This window comes from Tympanuchus pallidicinctus, unplaced genomic scaffold (assembly GCF_026119805.1).
Source record: "Tympanuchus pallidicinctus isolate F22 unplaced genomic scaffold, pur_lepc_1.0 scaffold15, whole genome shotgun sequence".
NCBI classification, from domain to species: Eukaryota; Metazoa; Chordata; class Aves; order Galliformes; family Phasianidae; genus Tympanuchus; species Tympanuchus pallidicinctus.
The window spans coordinates 29,416,780-29,437,080 of NW_026294669.1; the positions used below are offsets into that span (position 1 = coordinate 29,416,780).

Sequence of the window (20,301 nt, forward strand, 5' to 3'; positions counted from 1 at the left end):
GCCGCCCCCGCCGGCACCGGCCCGCCCTCGCCGCCCTCTCGCCGGGCCGTTGGAGGCGGAGCCGGAGCCACCGCATGGGCCCGCGGCGGCCGCCCTGGGCCCGTCCGGGGCTGGGGTTGAGGCTGCTCCTGCTGGCGCTGGCCGGGGCGGTGCCGGCCGCAGGTACGGGCCTTCCCTTTCTGCCGGGAGGGTCGGGCGGGGCCGGGGGGTGAGGTTGCGGCCGGGGCCGCCTCCGGGAAGCGGCGCCCGGAATGGTTTTACTCCTCGCGCGCCTCCCCGGGCAGGGCCTGCTGGGCCGGGCCGGGCGGGGCTGAGCTGAGCGCACCTCGGGCTGCGGCCTAGGGGCTGCGGGCGGAGAACGGCGCTGCGGCTCGGGCTGCTGGGAAGCTCGGTGCGGGACGGCTGAACGCAGAGCCGCTCTGTGGCTGCAGGAGCCGGAATCGCGGCAGTGCAGAGGTCAGGAGGGAGCTCTGGGATCACCCCATCCTTCCCCCTTCCCCCAGCTCGCACAGATGGGCGTCCGGGAGATCCTGAGTACGTCCAGAGAAGGGACCCTACAGCCTCCGGGCAGCCTGTTGCTGAGCTCTGCCACTGACAACAAAGATCCCCTTTGTGTTCGTATGGAACTTCCCACATTCCAGTCTGTTCCCGTTAGCCCTTGTTCTATTGCTGCACGCCACCAAAAAGAGCCCAGCCCCATCCACCTGACTTCTGCGCCTCAGATATTTATGAGCAGTTAGGGCCACCCCCAGCCTTCTCTTCTCCAGGCCAAACAGCCTCAGGTCTTTCAGCCTTTCCTTGTATGGGAGGTGCTCCAGGCCCCTGCTCACCTTTGTGACCCTCAGCTGGACTCTCTAGGAGATGCCTGCCTTTTTTGAACTGGATGTGGTGATGTACACTGGCCTCACGTAGAGTAGAGTAGAGGGAGAGACAACCTCCCTGACTTGTTGGCCCCAGAACCGTGATTCAGGTCTGCAGGAGCCATGTGTAACCCCCAGAGTTGTTTCACCTCTCACATGGAAGCTCCCAGGACTTATCCTGCCTCCTTTCAGCCCTGTGCATCTCAGTGCCTGAGGAGAGCGGCACTCAGCCCATCTGAAGTACTGCACTTCCTGCTGTGGGATTTGGGATGACGAGCAGTTGTTCAAAACTTCACAATAAAAATGCCCACACTGAAAGCTGAAACCAATATACTTCAGCAGGATCGTCTGTAGACACATTCTAATTCTAGGATGGCTTTAATAAACTTAGATAAGAACATGCATGCAAGTATTTTTAATTGGTTTAATTAAATTGTTAAGAAAACAATTTAGGCTGGGCTTAGCTCTGTACAGAGCTGGGGCAGGCCTGTACCTGCCAGCAGTATTCTGTCCAGACTGAGTTTGCACTGGTGGTTTGCTCTGGCCAAGTGCTTACTTGGCGGTTGAGAGATTAGGAGACTGTTTCAGCAGTTACTGCTGAGCTTGGCTTGGCCCTACGTTTTCTATTCAGAGAGCCAGATGACTCCCTCTGTTCTGATCTGCATTCATTTCATTTATTCTGCTCTTTAATTACGTTCCTGGAGCGCTGCAGTAAGGCGCTGTAGGGCAGATGTTGGTGCACAGACAGGATTTCATGCCATTCTGGAAAGCCTGCTCCATGGATGAGTCAGGGGCCTTTCTCCCAAAAGGCACAGGGGGTCACTTACGTTTCAGGAGAGCTGCACTCTCCCTGTCTCCAGACCGCTGGGAGCTGTCAGCACAGTTACCATACTGACACGCGGCTGGACCACATCAGGGGAGCACAGTTGAAGGTAGAAATGAGGAAGAGTTCCATGCTTTACCGTGAGAACCGTGTTGGAAGAGAACAAGTGCTCTGCCTGCAGTGAGCGCAGTGTCACGTGTTGGGTGACTGCAGGACGTGAGCCTGTTCACCTGCTGGTGCTCCCACAGTTACATGCAGCATTGGTAAAGAAAGCCTCAATGACAGTGGGGCTACACCCACATGCACCAGCAGGGAATTTGGCCCAGAGGCCTGGTCCTGCGCCACGAAAACACGGGCAGAGATGCCAAGCTTTCACTGATTGCATTTGTAAAAAACCTCACCATGCATTATTTTTTTTTTTCCCCCAAGGTGTTGCAGTTTAGTTAGAGCCTAAATTAGTTGATTAGATGTGTCATTTGAATTCTCGTCTAAATCATGCCGAACGTGCTACCCTGCAGCCTAGTCTTTATGTTCTATTATCTGCAAATTGCTTGTGATTTATTAAAAAAAAAAAAAAGAATATTACATATTTATATTTTGTACACATTTAAAGTGAACTTTCCCTCATCAGGTGGAAGCTGTAGCTTTCTGGAAGAGGGGAATGCCATCCAGAAACTGCAAGAAGACTGCTTTTGTTACGTGCAAAACAGAATCATGCACTTACAGTACATTTGGTCAACTTTGCAGGTAAGAGCTCCTTTTGAGGATCATCCACATGTTCCATATGCAGCCCGTGGCCTTTTCTCAGCTATGTACATGACCAGTTATCAAGATCAAAGCAGCACCTCAGAGCACCATAAAAGTACAGCACTGCGATCCTTCACCCCAAACACACCCAAACTGCTTTCCCCTTATTAGGAGGATGTCAGGCAGACTTACAGTGTCACAGGGGGATGCCAAACAAACATTAACTCCCTTATTTTGATGCACATCTTTCATACTAATGGACCGTTGTTAACCTCAACAAGGATTTTTGCACCTCCAAACATCTTTACACAACTTCTAAATTTAAAGATAAAATACATTGCTGTGAACCATGTATTGTAGCATCCCTCTTCTGTCCATAACATAAAAATTGCATTATTATCTACAAGAAGAGTAAAGCCAACTGCTTACAGCTCCAGAGGGGAATGAGGAAGGGTATGAACAAAAGGTGTGTCAGGTTGTTACTCTGAAAGTTAGACAAAGTAGACAAATTCTGGCTGTTTTTTCATTTGGCTCGGAGGATCACCTTAAAAGAAACGTGCTTAGTAACAGCAGAACAATATAAAAATCTCATGCCACTAGAGACAATAACAGGGTAAGGAAGTAGAGGAGTATGTTTGGTTCTGTTCTTCCTGGGCAGCTGTACTGGACAACGGAAGGGAGCAATTTTGCTGTGTTTGCTGGAGAAGCTGGCTCTCAGACCTGGAGGTGGAACATGTCTTGTTCTGTTCTTTACCCCTCTGTCCCTCATACACACATTGCATTGTTATCTACAAGAAAAGCAGTACAGGTTGTTAGGTTAAGGAGGGGAATGTGAAAGAGAATAAACATTTACAGAAGAAACCATGGTCTGTCAGACACTGGGTTTTGTTAGAACTGTGTGCATGGGCGAGTGTGGTGGAACCAAACCCCCAGAGCCTGCGTGTGGAGGCAGGGCTTTGGATACAACTGTGCTGACACCGAGTTCTCTGAGTCACGCCGTAAGGCCCAAACAATATTTGCACAGTACTAATAACCAATATTAAACAACTAAAAATTGTAGTGACATTACTTTCTGTGCTGATCTTCATTCGCATATGCACGGTGTACATGCTGTGCATCTCACAAAACAAATACCACAGTGATTCTGAGCTACAACTCTGTCTTATTGTTTGATTTAGGTAAAAATAAACAGCACAAAAACATTCAGGTTTGTGCCTACTCCAGAAAAAAGCAACTGTCAGAATTCAGAAACTGTGTTCGAGTTTGCTGCCTGTGCTGTTCAAATATTCTGGCAACCAGAGACATCTACAGAAACTCTCTTAAAGGTAAAGCAATATGGAGAGGACTTCTGCTTCAGAATACAGCCCTTCCAGGAAGAACTGTACACTGTGAGCATAACACGAGAAAGTAAGTAAAACAGCTTCCTGTTTACATTACAGATAGATTGGTATTGCCAGCATTACTGCCTGTACCATCCCTTCTGTAAGAGGCCTGAAGCTTGTCTGCTGATATTGAATATAATCAGTGTTTCAGAATGAGTTAGTCTAAAGCCCCTTTCTGTTTGTTTTCTTTTTCCCCTTTTTAGTGCTAGATGGAAAGCTCTTGTTTTTGTTTGTAGCTGGAATTTTTCTGTTCCATTTTGCAAACAGTCTGAGCAGGTGAGTACTGGCTGCTGCGCTTTCATGTTTCTTTCCCAGAGTCTGTGCAGCTTTGGTCTGTTCTCAGAGCTGAAGGCACAGGTCTCTGGGAAAGTGAAATAAGGAAATGAATGTATATCTAAACATATATTAAATATATGAATATCTATGACGGATATTTGTAGCATTTCTGTGGGGACAGACTGATTTACCTGGGAGCTTCTGCCATAAAACTGCATTAGGGTTCTATGTATTGTAACATCCTGCGCTGGGTGACACCAAGCCAGTCCTCAGAGAGCAAGAGTGTGGATTCAGGAAAATCCTCTCCTTTCTGTAGGCCACTGAGGTTAGCAGCAGCTGAGGGATGCTGCACAGCTTATAACTGGTGCCTTGCTGCAGGCAGAACGCTTGGGGTGAGGTCCTCTAGGGCCTGGCCTGCCTCCGCCTTCGTGCCAGCCTTTCCTCACCATTCTTTTGATGCACCCTTGCGTAGCCCGTAAGGGAGGATTCTTACTGGCATAGCAAATCACCTGAACCATGACTTCAAAATGAATCACAAAGTAATTGGCAGGAGAGACCTTTAGAACAAGCAGAGCAGCAGCAGTTTTCAGATTTAACCAAATCATATTTTTAAGTCAGATTTTTATCAATATGTCAACTTAGAAAAACTTGCTTTTTTCCCCACTTTTAAATATATAAGCCTATTCTTGCAGCACTGAAGCATACAGAACCACGGTGTTCATAAGAAAATGATGTGACAAAAGCCTATCATAGAATCCTCAGAATTGAAAGGGACTCTTAAAGGCCATCTAGTCCATCACCCCTGCAATGGACAGGGACACCTACACTAGATCAGAGTGCTCAGAGCCCCATCCAGCCTGATCTTGAATGTCTCCATGGATGGGGCATTCCCTACCTCTCTGGGCAGTCTGTTCCAATAAACAGTCTGGTAACAGTTTCAGTGATTTTATAGTAGTAATTGGATTTTTTCCTTTTTTTTTTTTTTTTTTTTAACATGAATTTAAAATCTAAACCAAACCTATTACCTGTATAACTGACTTATAGTTGTGTTCTTACTGAAGATTGCTTCTGTCTTTACAAATGTTGGCATTTTTAACCACTCACTACTTGGAAAATACTTCTTACAACATTCTCTCTTGTTTTCTTCCAGGAGCACCAACTTCTTTTACCTGTCTGGAATAATACTGGGCATTCTTGCTCTGTTAATTTTTGTCCTGCTGGCACTTAAAAGATTTATTCCAAGGGTAAATCTACATTTGTAAAACAAAGTAATAATTATTATCATTATAATAATAGAGGAAGTGAGGAGTCCAAGGCCAGATTCTGACGTTGCTCTGTCTGGGGAACTCCACTGAAATGGGTGTGGGAGTCAAGTAAATATAATTAGGTCAGAATCAAGTTCTAATTAGCTTGCTGCCGAGTGGAAGGAGAGTGTTGGTGCAAGTTTATTGGACTGGAGCTAAGCTTGCTTTTGAGTATATGAATCAATCTAAATCAAAATGTAATCTTAGTGGCAGTTGGGACAGATTTTCTTCCATTCAGCAGGGAATTAATTGTAAGGAGATCTGAATTTTTCTTTCACCAAATCTTGATCTCTGTGCATTGTTCCGGTATTGCTGAGTTACGTTAATTGAAAATACAGTTCAGGAAACTTAGGTCATGACACTGAGATACAGCAAAGACAAGAGGTGCAGCTGCTCTGCTCAAACTTGATGCTGTGTACTTGCAGCAGAGCACCGTGTAGTTCAAGTCACACAGAGCAGAAGCCTGCAGGTCTGCCAGAACCACATTTGTTTTTGCCTGTGAATTCCTGTGCACGCCACGGTCCTGAGTCTGACTGAGACTCCTAGACTTTTTTTCCCGTTTTTATTTTGTCAATTTCCAGCGCAGCACCTTCTGGATACTATTGAGTGGCTGCTGGATGTCCTCTCTCTATCTTATCTACTGTTTCAAAGAGAATATGCGGTGGTTGTGGTCTGAACACAGGATCTACTTGTTGGGTAAGAATGTCAAACTGAAATCTGCAGTGCGCTTTTGGATAATTTGGTGGTTAGATGAACACCTGCCCATTAAGATAAAAGAAAAGTTACTGCAACTCATTTATGGATTATTTTTTTTCTCCCGAGCCAGAAATGCTCTAATATTCCAAAAGTTTCTAATTCACTCACTAAGTATTTACTCACATTATATCATTAAATGAAGAGTTTGATCTAGTGGGCCAGGAGCAGCTGAAACAGCAGACTTTGCATTAAGTTGTCATTGATTTGCCATAGCGTGCTCTCCCTATGACAGCAAAAGGGCAGCTACGATGACTTACATTTTGCTGAATATGGGAACTGGAAGCACAAACTGCAAACTGCTTGGCAAATCTATTGCTCTGGCACCTGCCTCAGCTTTCTTACGTGGAAGAGAGCTCATGTGCAGCTCTTTCAGCATTACCCGTAAGCCTCTAGAATGCACAGCTCGTACAACATAATGCAGGTAACTACAAGCACAAAACCAGCACGCTGTGCTACTCAGCATTTGCAAGCTTAGTCAACCAGCTAGTAAAGTTCAGAAGGGTAGTTTCCATCTGTTCCTCCATGACATTGTTTCGTGTTTCCACAGGGTACTTTGTGGCTGTTGGAACTATCAGTTTTGCCACTTGCTATCAGCACGGACCGCTTACCAGTGAACTGAGTATAACCTTGTTCACGTGGACACTGCAGTTAACAGCCTTTGTTTTCATTTACTGTGGTGTCACCATACCTCAAGTTGCATATGCAGTAATAGCAGCCATGCTGTGCTCCAAAGGCCTGGGTTATCCCCTTGGTGCTGCCTGGCACATAGGCAGGTGCGTATGTATTTATGAATGTCCCATGTCCCTTTATGGCCAGGAAACTTTACTGCTAATAATGAAAAAAAGCCTTACACTTCCTTACACTTGGATAATTGGTAAATTTCTATTGCCTTTTTTTTTTTTTTTAAGCAAATGTAAAGCTGCAGTGGAAGAAGTCTAAATCCCCAAGAAAGACATGTAATTACTTTCTGTTTGGCAGTTACAAATACAAATTGTGTTCTATGGGAAATGGAGAAATATGACTGCGCTCTTAAGTACAAAAGTAGCACCTTCTAGTCTGCAGCATATGGCAACCAAAACATTTCTGTTTGCTTGATCAGACTGCAGCAATAGTGCTTTGGTTTCACACAGTGCAAGAAAACCTGCAGGTACTGAATCGTACAGGATGGAAGTGCATGTTAGAAACGGACAGTCCTTCATAAGTTAGATAGCTTTCAATATTAGTGTTCAGAGACTAAAAAGCTGTTTCCACCAAAACAGTGGTTCCCATTGATTTTAGTTCTCCAGGGATATCATCACAGATACGTGTGTCTATCCTTAGTACGTGGAAACAGTCAGTTGTCACTGTGGAGACATTCCTCCCTGTATTCCCCCCTGTATTCCCTGTATGTGCTCCACTTACGTTGTGGCATTTGAAGTTGGAACTGCTTTCGGGATGTAGATCTTAGTTTGCTAAGTACTTCTGTTAGCAATATGGGAACAACATGTTTGCTCATCCTTGAATTTAAAGCATGTTTTATCACAGATGTAACACTCAAATGAAGATTCTAAAAAGCCCTCACAGTTTACAGCTGCTTGTTACCTCCAGTGATGACACTCTAAGTGCAGACTGTTCCACAGCTGTAGACTTCTGCTGAACCTCTTAAGAACCACGAGCAGGCAAAGGTTAGAACCAAGATAACTAAAAGAGTAAGAAACAGTTTATCTTTTAGTCTCACGCCATGCTTAGTGTTTGAAGAACATACCGCTTTGCTCCTCTGCTCTTTTCAGATGGTGCAGCATGGTCCGTGCTGAAGTATTATTTATTTTAGTTGGAATTTTTCATTTATCAAGAGCCGATTTTGCCAGCAGCTGAGAAGCAGTGTTTCAGCAGCAACGCACTGTCAATACTGTCCTAATGTAAGCAGGTTCCATTTGCTCTGAAATCAGTAAGACATGACTAGGAGCTCACAGAAGTCACAACAAACCTGTTTTACCATTAAACACTGTGGATTTTCTCAGGGTAGAATCCCTTCTCATTTTCAATGAATTGATGCTTCCATAGAGCATACCGAAATATGGCACTACAAATCTTCCTTAAGAGAATAAAAAAGCTTTTCTTTCCTCTCTTGAAACACTAAATGGTAGCACCAAGCAGTGAGGCCATGATGCCTGATACACAGCTCAGAGCAACAGATGTATCAAAACTGTTAAGAATCTAGCTTTAATTATTAAGATTAGCACTGATTCCACTAAGCCAGCAAGACCTTTGGCACTTGACCTGACCAAGGGCTGCAGTTCATTCTTTCTTTGTGGAGAAATAAGGAGGAAAGCTGAGTGCTGCTGGTTGGAGCAGGTGTTTTTATACAGAGCTGAAAGTTTTATGGGCATCCAGCCCTTGCTTATCTTAACTCATGACAACATTTAAATGGAAAGCAGTCGACAGAAGGGAACAGAACATGGCACGCTTTCTAATTGATACCTAATTATATTATACGTCGCTACGCAGCAGCTAAAAAAACATCAGATTGTAAACATTTTGGCCTCAGACTACTCAGTTTTGTAATTTGAAGCAAGATTTAAGCTATCTAGTAAACAACATGAACAACTTGTAAGAGCATTGCTTATCTTTAAATTTAAAATATGCACGCTGGGTTTTGATTCAGCCCGTGTTTCTGTAGAGACTCATTTTGCATGCTGCACCTAAAAATGGCTGAGCAAGTAGACATCTCTTCTGAGATTTTAGTCTATGCGTATACAGTAAGGAAGCCTCATTCTGTGGAATGCTGGATGAGACCTAGAGTAAGCAGCCTTGCAAACACAAAGCATCCTGAAACGTTAACACAAGCTTGTAGCTTTTCTTCATAGGATAAACGTGATTGAAGCACGTTCATAGCAGATAGTAGAGAAAACGGATGGGCTATCATTATATGCCAGAAGACTTCAGAAATACTAACTGCTATTTCATTTCATTTTAGAAAAATGAAGAATCACTTTCAATCAAAAAAGTTAGTGGTCAGATGCCTTACTGAAGAAGAATATCGAGAACAAGGTGAAACAGAAACTGTCAGAGCTCTGGAGGAGCTGCGCTCGTTCTGCAAGAACCCTGACTTCTCATCATGGTTGGCAGTATCCAAACTCCAGTCCCCACACAGGTAAGAAGATGTGGCTTTTCTAAGAGAGGAAACACTTGGTTAGACAGCAAACTCGCATACTAATTCAGGCACTATTCCAGGTGAATTTATGTCTTGCATGCAGTAAAACATGGGGCTAGTTTTATCTACCTGAACAGTGCTACTAAAGATTGCAGCCACATCTCTAAAGGATACCACTTGCTTGTGGTATTAAACCCTGTTTGATCCTCTCTGACCATAAATAACTCTGGGAGCTTGCAGAGGGACACAGCTAATTCATGGTAGTGGCAGCTTTCTCTGAAAGGTACAGGCTTCCTACAGTGCCTAAGCAAGTTCCGACATGGTGACCCAGGTCACCATCTAACCACTGACTTGCCCCTTTCTTCAACTTTTACAGCACTACACTTCTACACTGAGCAAAATCAGGGCAGTCTGAAGATACATGCTCAGGCATTTGCTGCGTTAAGCTCTTCGACTGCCAGTCTGCACAGCCAAGCAAACCTTTTACTTGAAGTATCAACCAGTACTTAAGACTGCGAAATACCAGGGTCTGCACCCAAACAGGATGGCAGGTAGAAGAGCTACTCCAGATAGAGCTTCAGCGACAAATGTAAGACAAATACAGGTTGTGAAGGAGTCAGATTAATGTAGCCAGGAAATCTTGCAGAATATAAAATTAACCATAATCTCAGTACATTTCCTTCAAAGTCAAAACCTGAAGATACCAGGAGCACAGTTTCACATCTCAGCCAGCCACAAAGACTTGGCTTCTAACACAGAACCAAACGTCACGACTTCAAAGTAGCCCCAGTCAGCTTGGAATTGGATCAATAAAAACTAATTTTAGAAACTGCATCTTCTTTGGACAGGCACACAATCTCTCTGTCAGGTTTTAGAGATTAACTGTTGAACTGATGTTTGCTAAGATACTTGCCTTCTGTAGCATGATTAAAAGATACGAAAAGTGAAAATTCACTGCAGTACTGTTAACAAAAAAACCACACAGAGCAAGTAACTTAGACACACTCTTTTTATAGTCATTACTTAGTTAATATTCTTCTAAGTTGTTCCTATAAAAATACAAAAATTTAAAGAACCAGAAGTCTGATTTTACATTTAATATCCCTTTAAACTTCCTATGGAAGATAAGTTTAGCACATAGGCAAACCTATGAAACAGATCCAGCCCCACCCTGTTCTCCATATAGACTTACAGCGCTTCCAAGAAGAACGAGGTGACACCATTCATCTTGCAGAAATGTTCAAGTCTAAAATGCAAATTATTGATCAGTTTACCAGAACTGATGCAGAATGTAGCTGCAGTTCCTTTTTCTTACATTTCTCTGATGCTGTCGACACTTACCCAGGTGTCAGAACTGCCGTCTGTTCCCATGAGCTTGCCAGAAACCTCCAGTTCCATTCTGCATCTTCAGTATAGTTGTCCACTGCAAGTAAGATTTGCGGTGAACTGAAATGTAGGAAGTGATAAGTTGGTGCTTTGTTCAGCTAAACCTCCTGTTTGGAGTTCACCTGGAGCAGATGCAGTTTTCCCAGTCTGCAACTCAGTTAACCAAAAGCAGGAGTTCTTTCAGGGCTTCAGTTCAGCTTGCCTGGAGCATGCGTGCAGCACCAGGAGTAAGGTGATAGCACAGGAATGTGGGAGTGCTAAGTTCTCACCATTTCCCCATCATTAGCAGTATCAACTCACCTGAAATTCTTACAGACTTTGTCCCCAGTACTCTACAGCTTTTAATTAAGAAATTCAAACACAATCTATTCAGTGATAGAGGCGCTTTACTCTGGATTACCCCACAAGCAATGAAGAAAAAAAATGAAGTCGGATCTTGCTTAATCACAAGACTCTGCAGATGGCCTCCAGAAAGAACAAGAGTTACTTGTGTAGGAAGGACTGAAGACAGAAAGGAAGATGAGGCAGGGGAGCAAATCTTCAGGGGTGTCATCATCCTTTTGTCACTCTTCACTCTCTATTTTACACGACACTGTAGCTCATTCTACAGCTTCAGGGGTGACCTGCACTGTCTCTAGACACACCCTCACATCAGCCCTGCTTAATTGCCTGCTTCCCCCCATATCTGCAGCGTTTTTTCCATTTCCAAACTGATCATTTCTCCCTTTCAAACTTTGGCAGGTTTGCAGGTTTTGTTTTGGGATCTCCCCACGTCTCACCTGCAGAAACAAAGGCACACGATGAGGAATACGGCATTGGGAGCTCCTTCCTGGAAGAGCAGCTCTTTGAGACGAGGACAGAGTCTGACCAAGATGAGACAACCAGCTACATCCACGAAGAAGACCATGAGAATGAAGATGAAATACATGAACAGATTTCATTTCCATATGCTACTGAGCTGCTCTGAGCTTTGGAAATTACCCTAAAAAAGGGAGAGAGGGGAAAACACATTCATCCTGCAAAGGAAGGTTTGCAGACCAAGAACTCACTTCTGGTGATTTCTTGTGGATGCTTGGGGACAAACAAGTATTTTTCAAAAACAGTTTCCTGCATCACTGATATTGCACAATTAGAGCAACAGAAAGAAACCACAGGGACTGCTCAAGCGAAGAGGATGTCACACTATCAGTGCTTGAACTGGGAAGCGTTGCTTATTTCCAAAGCAGGTACAGACAGCAGCCTGTCCCACCACAATGCCTTCCTTTGCCAAGGATACTACCTCTAAACGACAGAGCATCTAGGCCCTGCTCATTGTCAAGTCCTCTGTGCTGAGCACTAGAGGGAGAGGAAGCCATTATTAGAGCTCTATTTTCATGAAGTACCCTAAATATTAGCAAATTTAATAATGTTCTTAGTTTGCTGATAATCACTTTACTGCTCATCTGACTTTTCAGTGATAGAGATCCACAGGTTTAACACAGCTGAGTGACATTTGTTTGCTCTTCTGGCTCAGCTTGCTATCTGCTAGCTTCACTTTAACCTCCCCCTTTTGTTCTAAGCTCCTCTTACTTTTTAAACTCCTGCCTCATTTTTCACCCATCTGCTTTTAATTGTTGTATTCCTGGACTCTGCACTGTGGTCCTGCTGTACCTTGTTCTTTACACGTCTTCGTTTCCTCGCACACTCTTCTTCCCCATTCCACAGGCCTTTCCTTCTCCATCTTTGACAACTGCAGGTGGTCCCCCTGGTTCATCCACCTGCAGAGATCATTCTCTTTATTTCTTCAGACTGACCCCTTGTCCTCATTTCACTGTTTTCCTTTGCTGTCTCCAGACTGCAGAGAGCACCAGACCGTTAATTCTCTCATCATCTGCAGAACGTATCAGCGGTTGAAGGGCTGCCTTCTTAATGTGCCCAGAGATGCAGCAGGACCTCAGCAGTGTGAGTTTCCCTACTGTCTATCTCTGGTCAAGGGAGAAAACATGCTGCCTCTCTAATAGTACTGCATTCTGAGAGCTCCTCTGCATAAAACATGACCCAGTCTCTGTTTGAAAGCATCATTTAGATAGCCCCTCCTTCAGTTGCTCCAAGATTGCTTCATTGTGGAAAGAAGTCTTCCACTGTACAGTCAAGAGACACCTAACTCCTTTTTGTGGCATATATGCATGTTCTGTAGCATGTTTAAGGGAGAGAAACTGTGTCAAGCAGGTGCTTCAAACTACGTTCGCTTGGAAGTCCACAATATTAAAATAAAAATAACTAAATAACAAGAGAACTCTGTTCAGAAAGGCCACAACCATTAAAAACCACCCTAAGAGAGGTTGCTACTACCAAATCCAGTGGAATTAGCAGCCACACTCAGAAGGCAGGATTGCCCAGGTGGGCACTGTCTCTGGTAAGGAGTTATTTTCTGTAAGAAATAACTTTGTCTCTTTTTAGCTGGCCATATCTTCCATCCATATAATTTGAGGCCAAGCAGGAGAATCAGATTCATCCTAGCTTAAACCCATAACTTCTTTGCAATTCCTTCCACTATTGCAGCAGAAATGATCCTCTTGTAAGTATATTGTATGTATACTTCTTACACAGTAGTCAGAAACTACATTAAAATAACCTTTTACTTACATGATAACTAAATGGAAAAGCCCAAACAAAGTGGGCAGTGACATTTGTCAGACACTTTCCCTTTTGCTGAATTGTTAAAGGGCAACACCAGGTACATCCATTCCAAAGGGGGTGGGAAGGAAGCAAACATTTTCTTGTAGTTCCAAAATTCAACATGTGGGTAAATACTATCCAAAGTGGAGCAGGGAACCACTAAGGCCATCCAAAGCAGAAGTGCAGCAGCATACCAGAAAGATGACTGCTTTAGTGCAGCTGATACTGACCTTAAAAATCCTCCCCAGTCTGTTCTAACATGGGAAGCATTTCACAAACAAAGCCTTCCAAAATCAACTGCTGTCCCTCTAGCCCTTTGCCAGCAGTGAGTTTACTTGCTCAGCGGTGCTCTGATGCATGGAGATTACATAGATGAACAGAAACCATACCAGTAAGTGTTATCCAGAGTTCAAATGGAAGATCTGGGAACAGAATCTTGATGTTAATCCACTGCCTTACCTATGATAGAAGCCTACTGTCCTTAACAAAGGATGAGTTATGTTTATCTCCTGTTTCACCATGTTAAGAGTTAAAATGTTGTATTTGTTTTGTATTCGTGGTGCACCATTCTCACCTACTGTCTTTTACTTTCAACATTTTTAAATAAAAGTACTTTTCCAAGACGTGGTTCTCTGCCCTTACGCAGTCACTGTGAAAAGAACAAGACAAGGAGCCAAGTGAAGGCGTGTGTGGATGTCCTCAACTTCCCTCCACCACTGCAGATTTAAGAAACCCCAGCTGGGTGTTTGCTGTGCCTGCTCCACAACAGTCCTCCTTCATGCCCATCCTCCTGGAGGAGTCTGCCATTCCATTTCTCCATTCATGACACATCAGAACCTCAGAGCAAAACTTAGTCCCAAAGATCTCTTTGTCACAGCTTTTGTATGCATACAAATGAAGCAGCTGACACAGTAAAAAACTGAACTTTCCTATGCCTAAATAAAATAGATTCCAGGCAAGGGCACCACCATGCAGAACAGATGTATGACTGCAAATACGTGTAGTTGACCGAAACAGACATGTTTCCATACAACCTGGCACAGCCTGCCCTCAGGAGCCTCTACCTCCAAACTGCTGGGTGACCAGCATAACCAGTTCAGACTTGCACTCCTCAAGTCTTGCCCACTTCCATATCACCCTATTTATGATGCACACCCATGTGCACCCCTTACATTCTCCTCACCCCACTGAAGGAAATTTATGCCTGTAATCTGACTTTATCACAGGAAAGACTGTAGTTCCCAAGTTCCAGGTTTGCTTTCCTCCAAGGAACAAACCTAGAGGAGTTAATTCTCACTGAGTTATCTTCTGTGCTGGTGGTTATGTTCACTGCAGTACCACAACACAAACACACATAACAAAAGTTCCAACTGATGCTATTAAATACATTATGGGTATTTTATATTTCTTACCACAGTTTTTACAGTTTCACAAATATCAAAACCCAGTGTACATGTCCATTTTGCAACACAGAACAACTATACAATTCCAAAAAGAGCAGGCATTTCAAAGAAACAATTCCAAAGTGTAAACACAGTGTACAAGCTCTTCACCTCACAATCCAGGTGCTATGCAGTAGAAGCTGAGGTAACACCGTACAGCATGAACTCAACAAATGGTTGCTTTGTCTCAAGATGGTTTGTAGCATCCTTCTGTCCTGTCGCCTGTTCAGTCCTTTAGTTCTCCCCCAAGTTAAACAAACATACAATAAATACATCTCTGATTTTAAAGGACACTTAGACAAGTCATGAGGATTTACGTGAGTACAGTACATGTAAGTTCAAGTGCAAAAAAAGTAATTAGTGGCTAGTCATCGATGTTCATTTTCTATGGTGTTGGTCCCAAGCAGAACACAGGTTGTTCTAAAAGCACAGCTAAAGCACAGCTACAGGAGACCCCTCAGCTAAGTGGATGTCAAAGCAGATGAAGCTGTGTATGCCCTTTTCCTGCTCAGCTGCTGCCATCCTCCTCTCCCCTAACCCCATGCTGCTTGCCCCTGCATCGCTGCGCAGGCCACACGGTCCAGGAGCACGCACCATCCCTTGGAAGGCTGACACTGACATCTTCACAGAGGGCTGAGCAGTACCTACTCGAGTCCTGCAGAAGCTGAGTGCTCAGAATCTCCCAACAACAAGCTGTGGGTGTAAGCCAAGGGGCCAAAACACTATCCTGACTGAACACCTGGCTCCTCCTCGAGCCCAAGGATCTCCCTTCAGCAGCAGCTTTCACCACGCATCAGCCAGGAAGCTGGCTGTGGCTATTAGTGAACAGTATGACAGAACAATCCAGAGTCTTCCAGTGTCTCAACAATGGGCAAAGTAAATTCCTGCAATTTAGTTACGTACGCTTCGTCCTGAGAATCTCTCTACTTGATTTCTGCATCAACAACTTTGCCCCTGAAATTCTAACCATTATGATTATTAGGTGATTCTCCCCGCCCGTCCCCCCTTCCCCAGGCACTTAAAGCTTGCTGTCTTCTTAATAAATAAGCACAGTAACTACACTTCATTAAATAAACCATTGTACAGATGATGAAATAAATAATAAAAAAGAAAACCAGTGTGCCCACTGAAACCTCAATCAATCTCAGGTTGTGCAATCTTGATCAAAGATGGTTGTTGTCTCAATACAACGTCAAACCGAAAGTTACCCACACACACACACACACACACACACACACACACACACACAGCGCCCAAAAGAAGGGCTGCAAGCACTCTAAAAGCCTTCTTCTAGCTCTTCTGCTTCACTAAAATGCCACTTCAAAATCTCTCCTTTACAGAACTAAACTGTCATGTCAAACAAGATAACATTAGCTTTGAAAAACATATTCTTTGAATATGTTTTATTTATTCCGTCACCATAATATGAAGCTACGCTTGCTCAAAGCTATTCTGTTTCTGAGAAATCTTTACAGTTCTACACTGCTTCTATATGTATTGGATCCAATATCTTTAATACGCTAAGCAGGGAAACCTTGGTTTCTCTCTTAAAAAGTCTTTTCATTTTGATTCATGAAGAAATTGAAAAACAAAAAACAAATAGCTGACCAAGTCAGGCACTCTGGCCTCAGCAAGCGATGAGCAAACTCTCCTTTTTCTACAGATTGCAAAGAAATCTCATAGCACTTGACTAAGCCTTAGCAAAGCAGCCAAGAATTCTTCCTACATTTAGATCCGACCACATCACTTCCCTCCAGCATTCCAATCTTTTGGCTTCCCTGCTCGTGTTGCTCTGTGTAGTCATGTGAATATTGTTTTTTATATAGTTAAAAGCACTTGCACTGCATCACATTATGCTCGTTAAGATGAAGGAAGTCCTACTTTTGAGCTCCTACTCCAGCGTTTCCCAGGTGAGAAGCAGAATTCCATGCACTGGATTTGATAAGACGAGAGCATCTCAGGGCCCCGCGGCGGCAGGCTGAGCATCACGGTCCGATGCCAGGCGGTCACCATCAACTTGGGAATCTGATGGTGCTGTTGGTGTTGAACAATTTCTGGACTGCCCAGAATCTGTCGGTTGCCTTTCCGAGCTGGCCAACGTATTGCAATTCTCATTGATTTTCTAAAGAGAGGGGAAAGCATTGCACGCAGAAAGTGAGTACAGGCACCTGGCACTGCCCCCAGCCAAACCCCCCCAGTGCAATCAGGCACTTTGGGAAACTCACAAAGCGCTCACTTTGAAAGCTCGCAACGTAACAAAGAAAGAAAGAAAGCAAAAGTGGTGCATTTAAATCCAGATGACACTAACAGCAAGCAGACGTTTGCTTACCTTCCATCTCTTTTCCTAACTGCGCTTCCCCAGGAAGCATGCAAAAAACAAACTTGTTGTGTTTCGAGGGAAAAAAAAGCAATTAACTGGATTTCAAAGTTCAGACAAGAGCATTACTATGACGAAACAATCCTGTACATTTTTTCAAGCTCCTTACACATAGCTTGCTTCAATAGTTCCTTCCCTCCCCCATACACCGTGCAGACTCTCTGGATGGCAAAATTTCTACAGTGCTGATGTTACATTCCCATTCAGCCTATTCAAATAGGCCTCGCTGAGGAGCATGAGAGCACATTTAAATACCAGGTACATTCATTCCCTGGGATCTAAACAACTGAATTTGACATTACAAGATGACTCACTATCTATAAATATTTGTTTTGCACTGAAGAATAGAGAACATGGCAACAACACTCCTTTGCCTGGAGGATAGGTGAGCAGTGGCAAAGATAGAACCAAAATCCTAATGAAACAAAGACAAAGGATTTTCACCACTAGCTCCAGTTTCTTTGTGTTAACCTTCTTTCCCAATGACCTATTTGCATGTGCATTTTTAAGGAAGTTATTCACCAAATTTAATAAGAGATTTGGACAGCCTTTTCAATAGTTGCATTGAATTTTGGCACAATCAATAAGAACTATTTTATATCAGCACTATTTTATATCAGTATTTTTACAGGAGGGAAAGAGAAAGAAGAGACCACGCTCTACCAAGCAACTGGTGAGCCTCAGTGGGCACAACAGCACGTGTGGCTGCTTCACACAGCTCAGTGAGGTGGCCAGGTGCATCCAGCAGTGTCAGCCAAGTCTCTCTCAGGCACCACACAAGTGCAAAGCTTCCCCCTGCCATGCCCATTGATGCACCCTCTGCTGCTGTGCTTCTCTGATTGTTATGTGAAGACAGTTTACACCAGGCAAGACCCTTGAGGATGCCTGCCAATGTGAACCAGAGCCTTGTCTGCACAGGTTACTTTCATGTCAGACACCTAGAGTACCTCTGGTGTCCCCATAAAAAAAAAACAAAAAACAAAAAACAAAGAAAACTTCACTCCTTAACCCAAGGAAGTTCAGAAAAGCCCCAAACAACCAACACAAACAAATTAAAGCCAACTCGTCTGTGAATACATTTGCAATAATGAAGACAAGTAAGAAAGGCAGGAGAGAGCTGACCCAGTGAAACTCCTGTACACTCTGCTCTGCTGAGTCACTGTCATGCCTCAAATTGTCCATTTCTGAAGACACAACTGTGGAAAAAGCATTTCTGTGTTTCTTCTCACCAGGTACGTAAGAAGGAACTTCACCCACTCCTTCCCAAGTGGTAAACACAGTGCCTTTCACATTACCCATGCTGTTCTAAAACCTGCACTGACATCTCCCTGCTTTCCTTAAGCAGCATGCTTCAGCTCCATTCCGGACTACACAGTCAAAGCACAAGGTGACAGTTGGAGTTCCTACTCCCTGCTAATGAGACTTTTCAGAACTATTTGAAGTGAGACTGGATGGAAGGGGAATGGTATAAAGAAAGGACTGCCAATCAGAGAGGTTAAGTCCCAGAATGGCTCTCATCTGGTATAACTTCACATAAAAAAGGGATGAACTTTATCTGAACTGAAGGCTCTGCATCCCACCAGTAGTTGTCTGGAACTCCTATTTCCACTACAACATGGAAATCTGGTAGCATCACCCAAGAAATCAGTATAAAGTAGGGTGTTTCTCCTAATTAGTTCTAAGACTTCATGTTTAGTTGTCCCTTTGTAAACTTTGCAAATGCAAAACCTGCACATTCCAGCTAATATGAAAACAAATGTAAACTCACAGGAACTCAAGTATATCTGAGCCTGAGAAATAGTCTTGCTCCATGTCTCCCTCTCCTATCTTCAGGAAGATGATATGTGCAAAAACAGTTACTCCTGCTGTAGTACACACAGGCAACAACACTAATTCATACAGTTGTTCAGCTATTGTTTCCCAGCTCTGAATTTGTTATACACTGACAGAGAATACTTGCCACGTACTAATAGATTTCCCCAGCCATAAAAGATTTCAAGCGCCTCCCAGTACATGAGAATTTCCTGTGCAACAGAAAATTACCTGCAATGGCTGATTCTCAGGCATAGGATAGGTTTTGGATAGCTTAACCATCTCCTTTATCTGGTAGATAGCATAAGCTAAGGTGACCCAAGGAGAAGAGCTGACACCCCAGGCAGGCTTGTTCACATCCTCCTGTTCCTCCTGGTGTTTCGTTTTCTTCAGAGGCAGCCTGGGCTCAGTCCGAGGCATGACATCTTCTGACTGCTGTTGTACAAGGTCAATAGTTGCTATGGGAACAGGACTGGAAGGCACTGGGATCCTTTCTGCCAGCATTGTCTTTTCTGAAGTTTGAAACAAAGTAATCACCAGTTAGATCCAACAAGCATTAAAAAAAAAAGAAAAAACAACCATGAAGCAGACAAAGCACGCAGTGACTGTGCTATCAGTGTTCTTATCACTGTGCTGAAAGCCCAGCACAGGCACAGCTACCCAGGAGCCAGACACCGTAACCTAATTAGCAACTGGATGCTGTCCCTACAAGCAAAGCTGCTCTGCAGCTGCAGAGAGGATTTCAAGCTGGCTGCAGGAGGGGCTGGTGAGCACAAAGCAGTCCATTTGTTCCCTGCCAGCTATTAGAAATATGGTACCTGGACATTTAGAAGATGTAAAGCCTCAATCTCAGCAGATATTCACATCTATGGTCATCTCATAATCTGAAACAGTACTCATTACTTCCTTGAAATACCATAATAAAATGACTACTGTGACCCTACACAGTGAGTCTCACAATCCTGAAGAGGCAGACTGTTTATAAAGAAAAAGTAATCATGCAGATAGTTAGAAACTATTGGATATTTTAAGCAATAGCTGTACGTTGTCTGAGAGTCTGTAAAAAACACATCATACATGCTGAGAAAATATTCTATCCAAGTATTTCACCAATTAAAAAGCTCTTGTTTTCAAAAAGATAAAACTAAATTTTGTTCACAGACTCCTAGATAGCACTGGGTATTTTAAATAATGGCTGGATGTCCCCTACTAGAGCAGAAACAAAGAGGCCAATCCTGCACACACTTAACCACACACTCAGTTTTATTCCTCCAACTGGTATTGTTCAAAATTGACCTAATTACTGGCATACTTAAAATTACAATATCCACTCTTAAGATGGGGA

At 43.6% G+C, this 20,301-nt stretch overlaps 2 protein-coding genes across 8 annotated transcripts in view; one reads left to right on the top strand and one right to left on the bottom strand.

Moving 5' to 3' along the window:
• Positions 1–34: 34 nt before the first annotated feature.
• NEMP2 (nuclear envelope integral membrane protein 2) lies at positions 35–13,948 on the top strand. Its single transcript, XM_052676024.1, has 9 exons — positions 35–162; positions 2,315–2,430; positions 3,609–3,837; positions 4,016–4,088; positions 5,239–5,332; positions 5,974–6,088; positions 6,696–6,921; positions 9,105–9,281; positions 11,409–13,948. The coding sequence occupies exons 1-9, from the start codon at positions 75–77 to the stop codon at positions 11,632–11,634; spliced, it is 1,344 nt and encodes a 447-aa protein (XP_052531984.1). The 5' UTR covers positions 35–74; the 3' UTR covers positions 11,635–13,948.
• Positions 13,949–14,704: 756 nt separating this feature from the next.
• Positions 14,705–20,301, bottom strand: part of MFSD6 (major facilitator superfamily domain containing 6) — a 36,832-nt gene continuing 31,235 nt past the window's right edge. For 6 of the 7 annotated variants that reach the window (XM_052676016.1, XM_052676017.1, XM_052676015.1 and 3 more), the window contains 2 exons: positions 19,188–19,468; positions 14,705–16,889 (listed from right to left, as the gene is read on the bottom strand). In XM_052676016.1, coding sequence (XP_052531976.1) covers positions 16,725–16,889; positions 19,188–19,468 — 446 coding nt within the window. In that variant the 3' untranslated portion in view covers positions 14,705–16,724. Of the gene's footprint in view, positions 16,890–17,096; positions 17,116–19,187; positions 19,469–20,301 lie in introns of all 7 variants that reach the window. The other variant, XM_052676021.1, reaches the window with a different exon arrangement.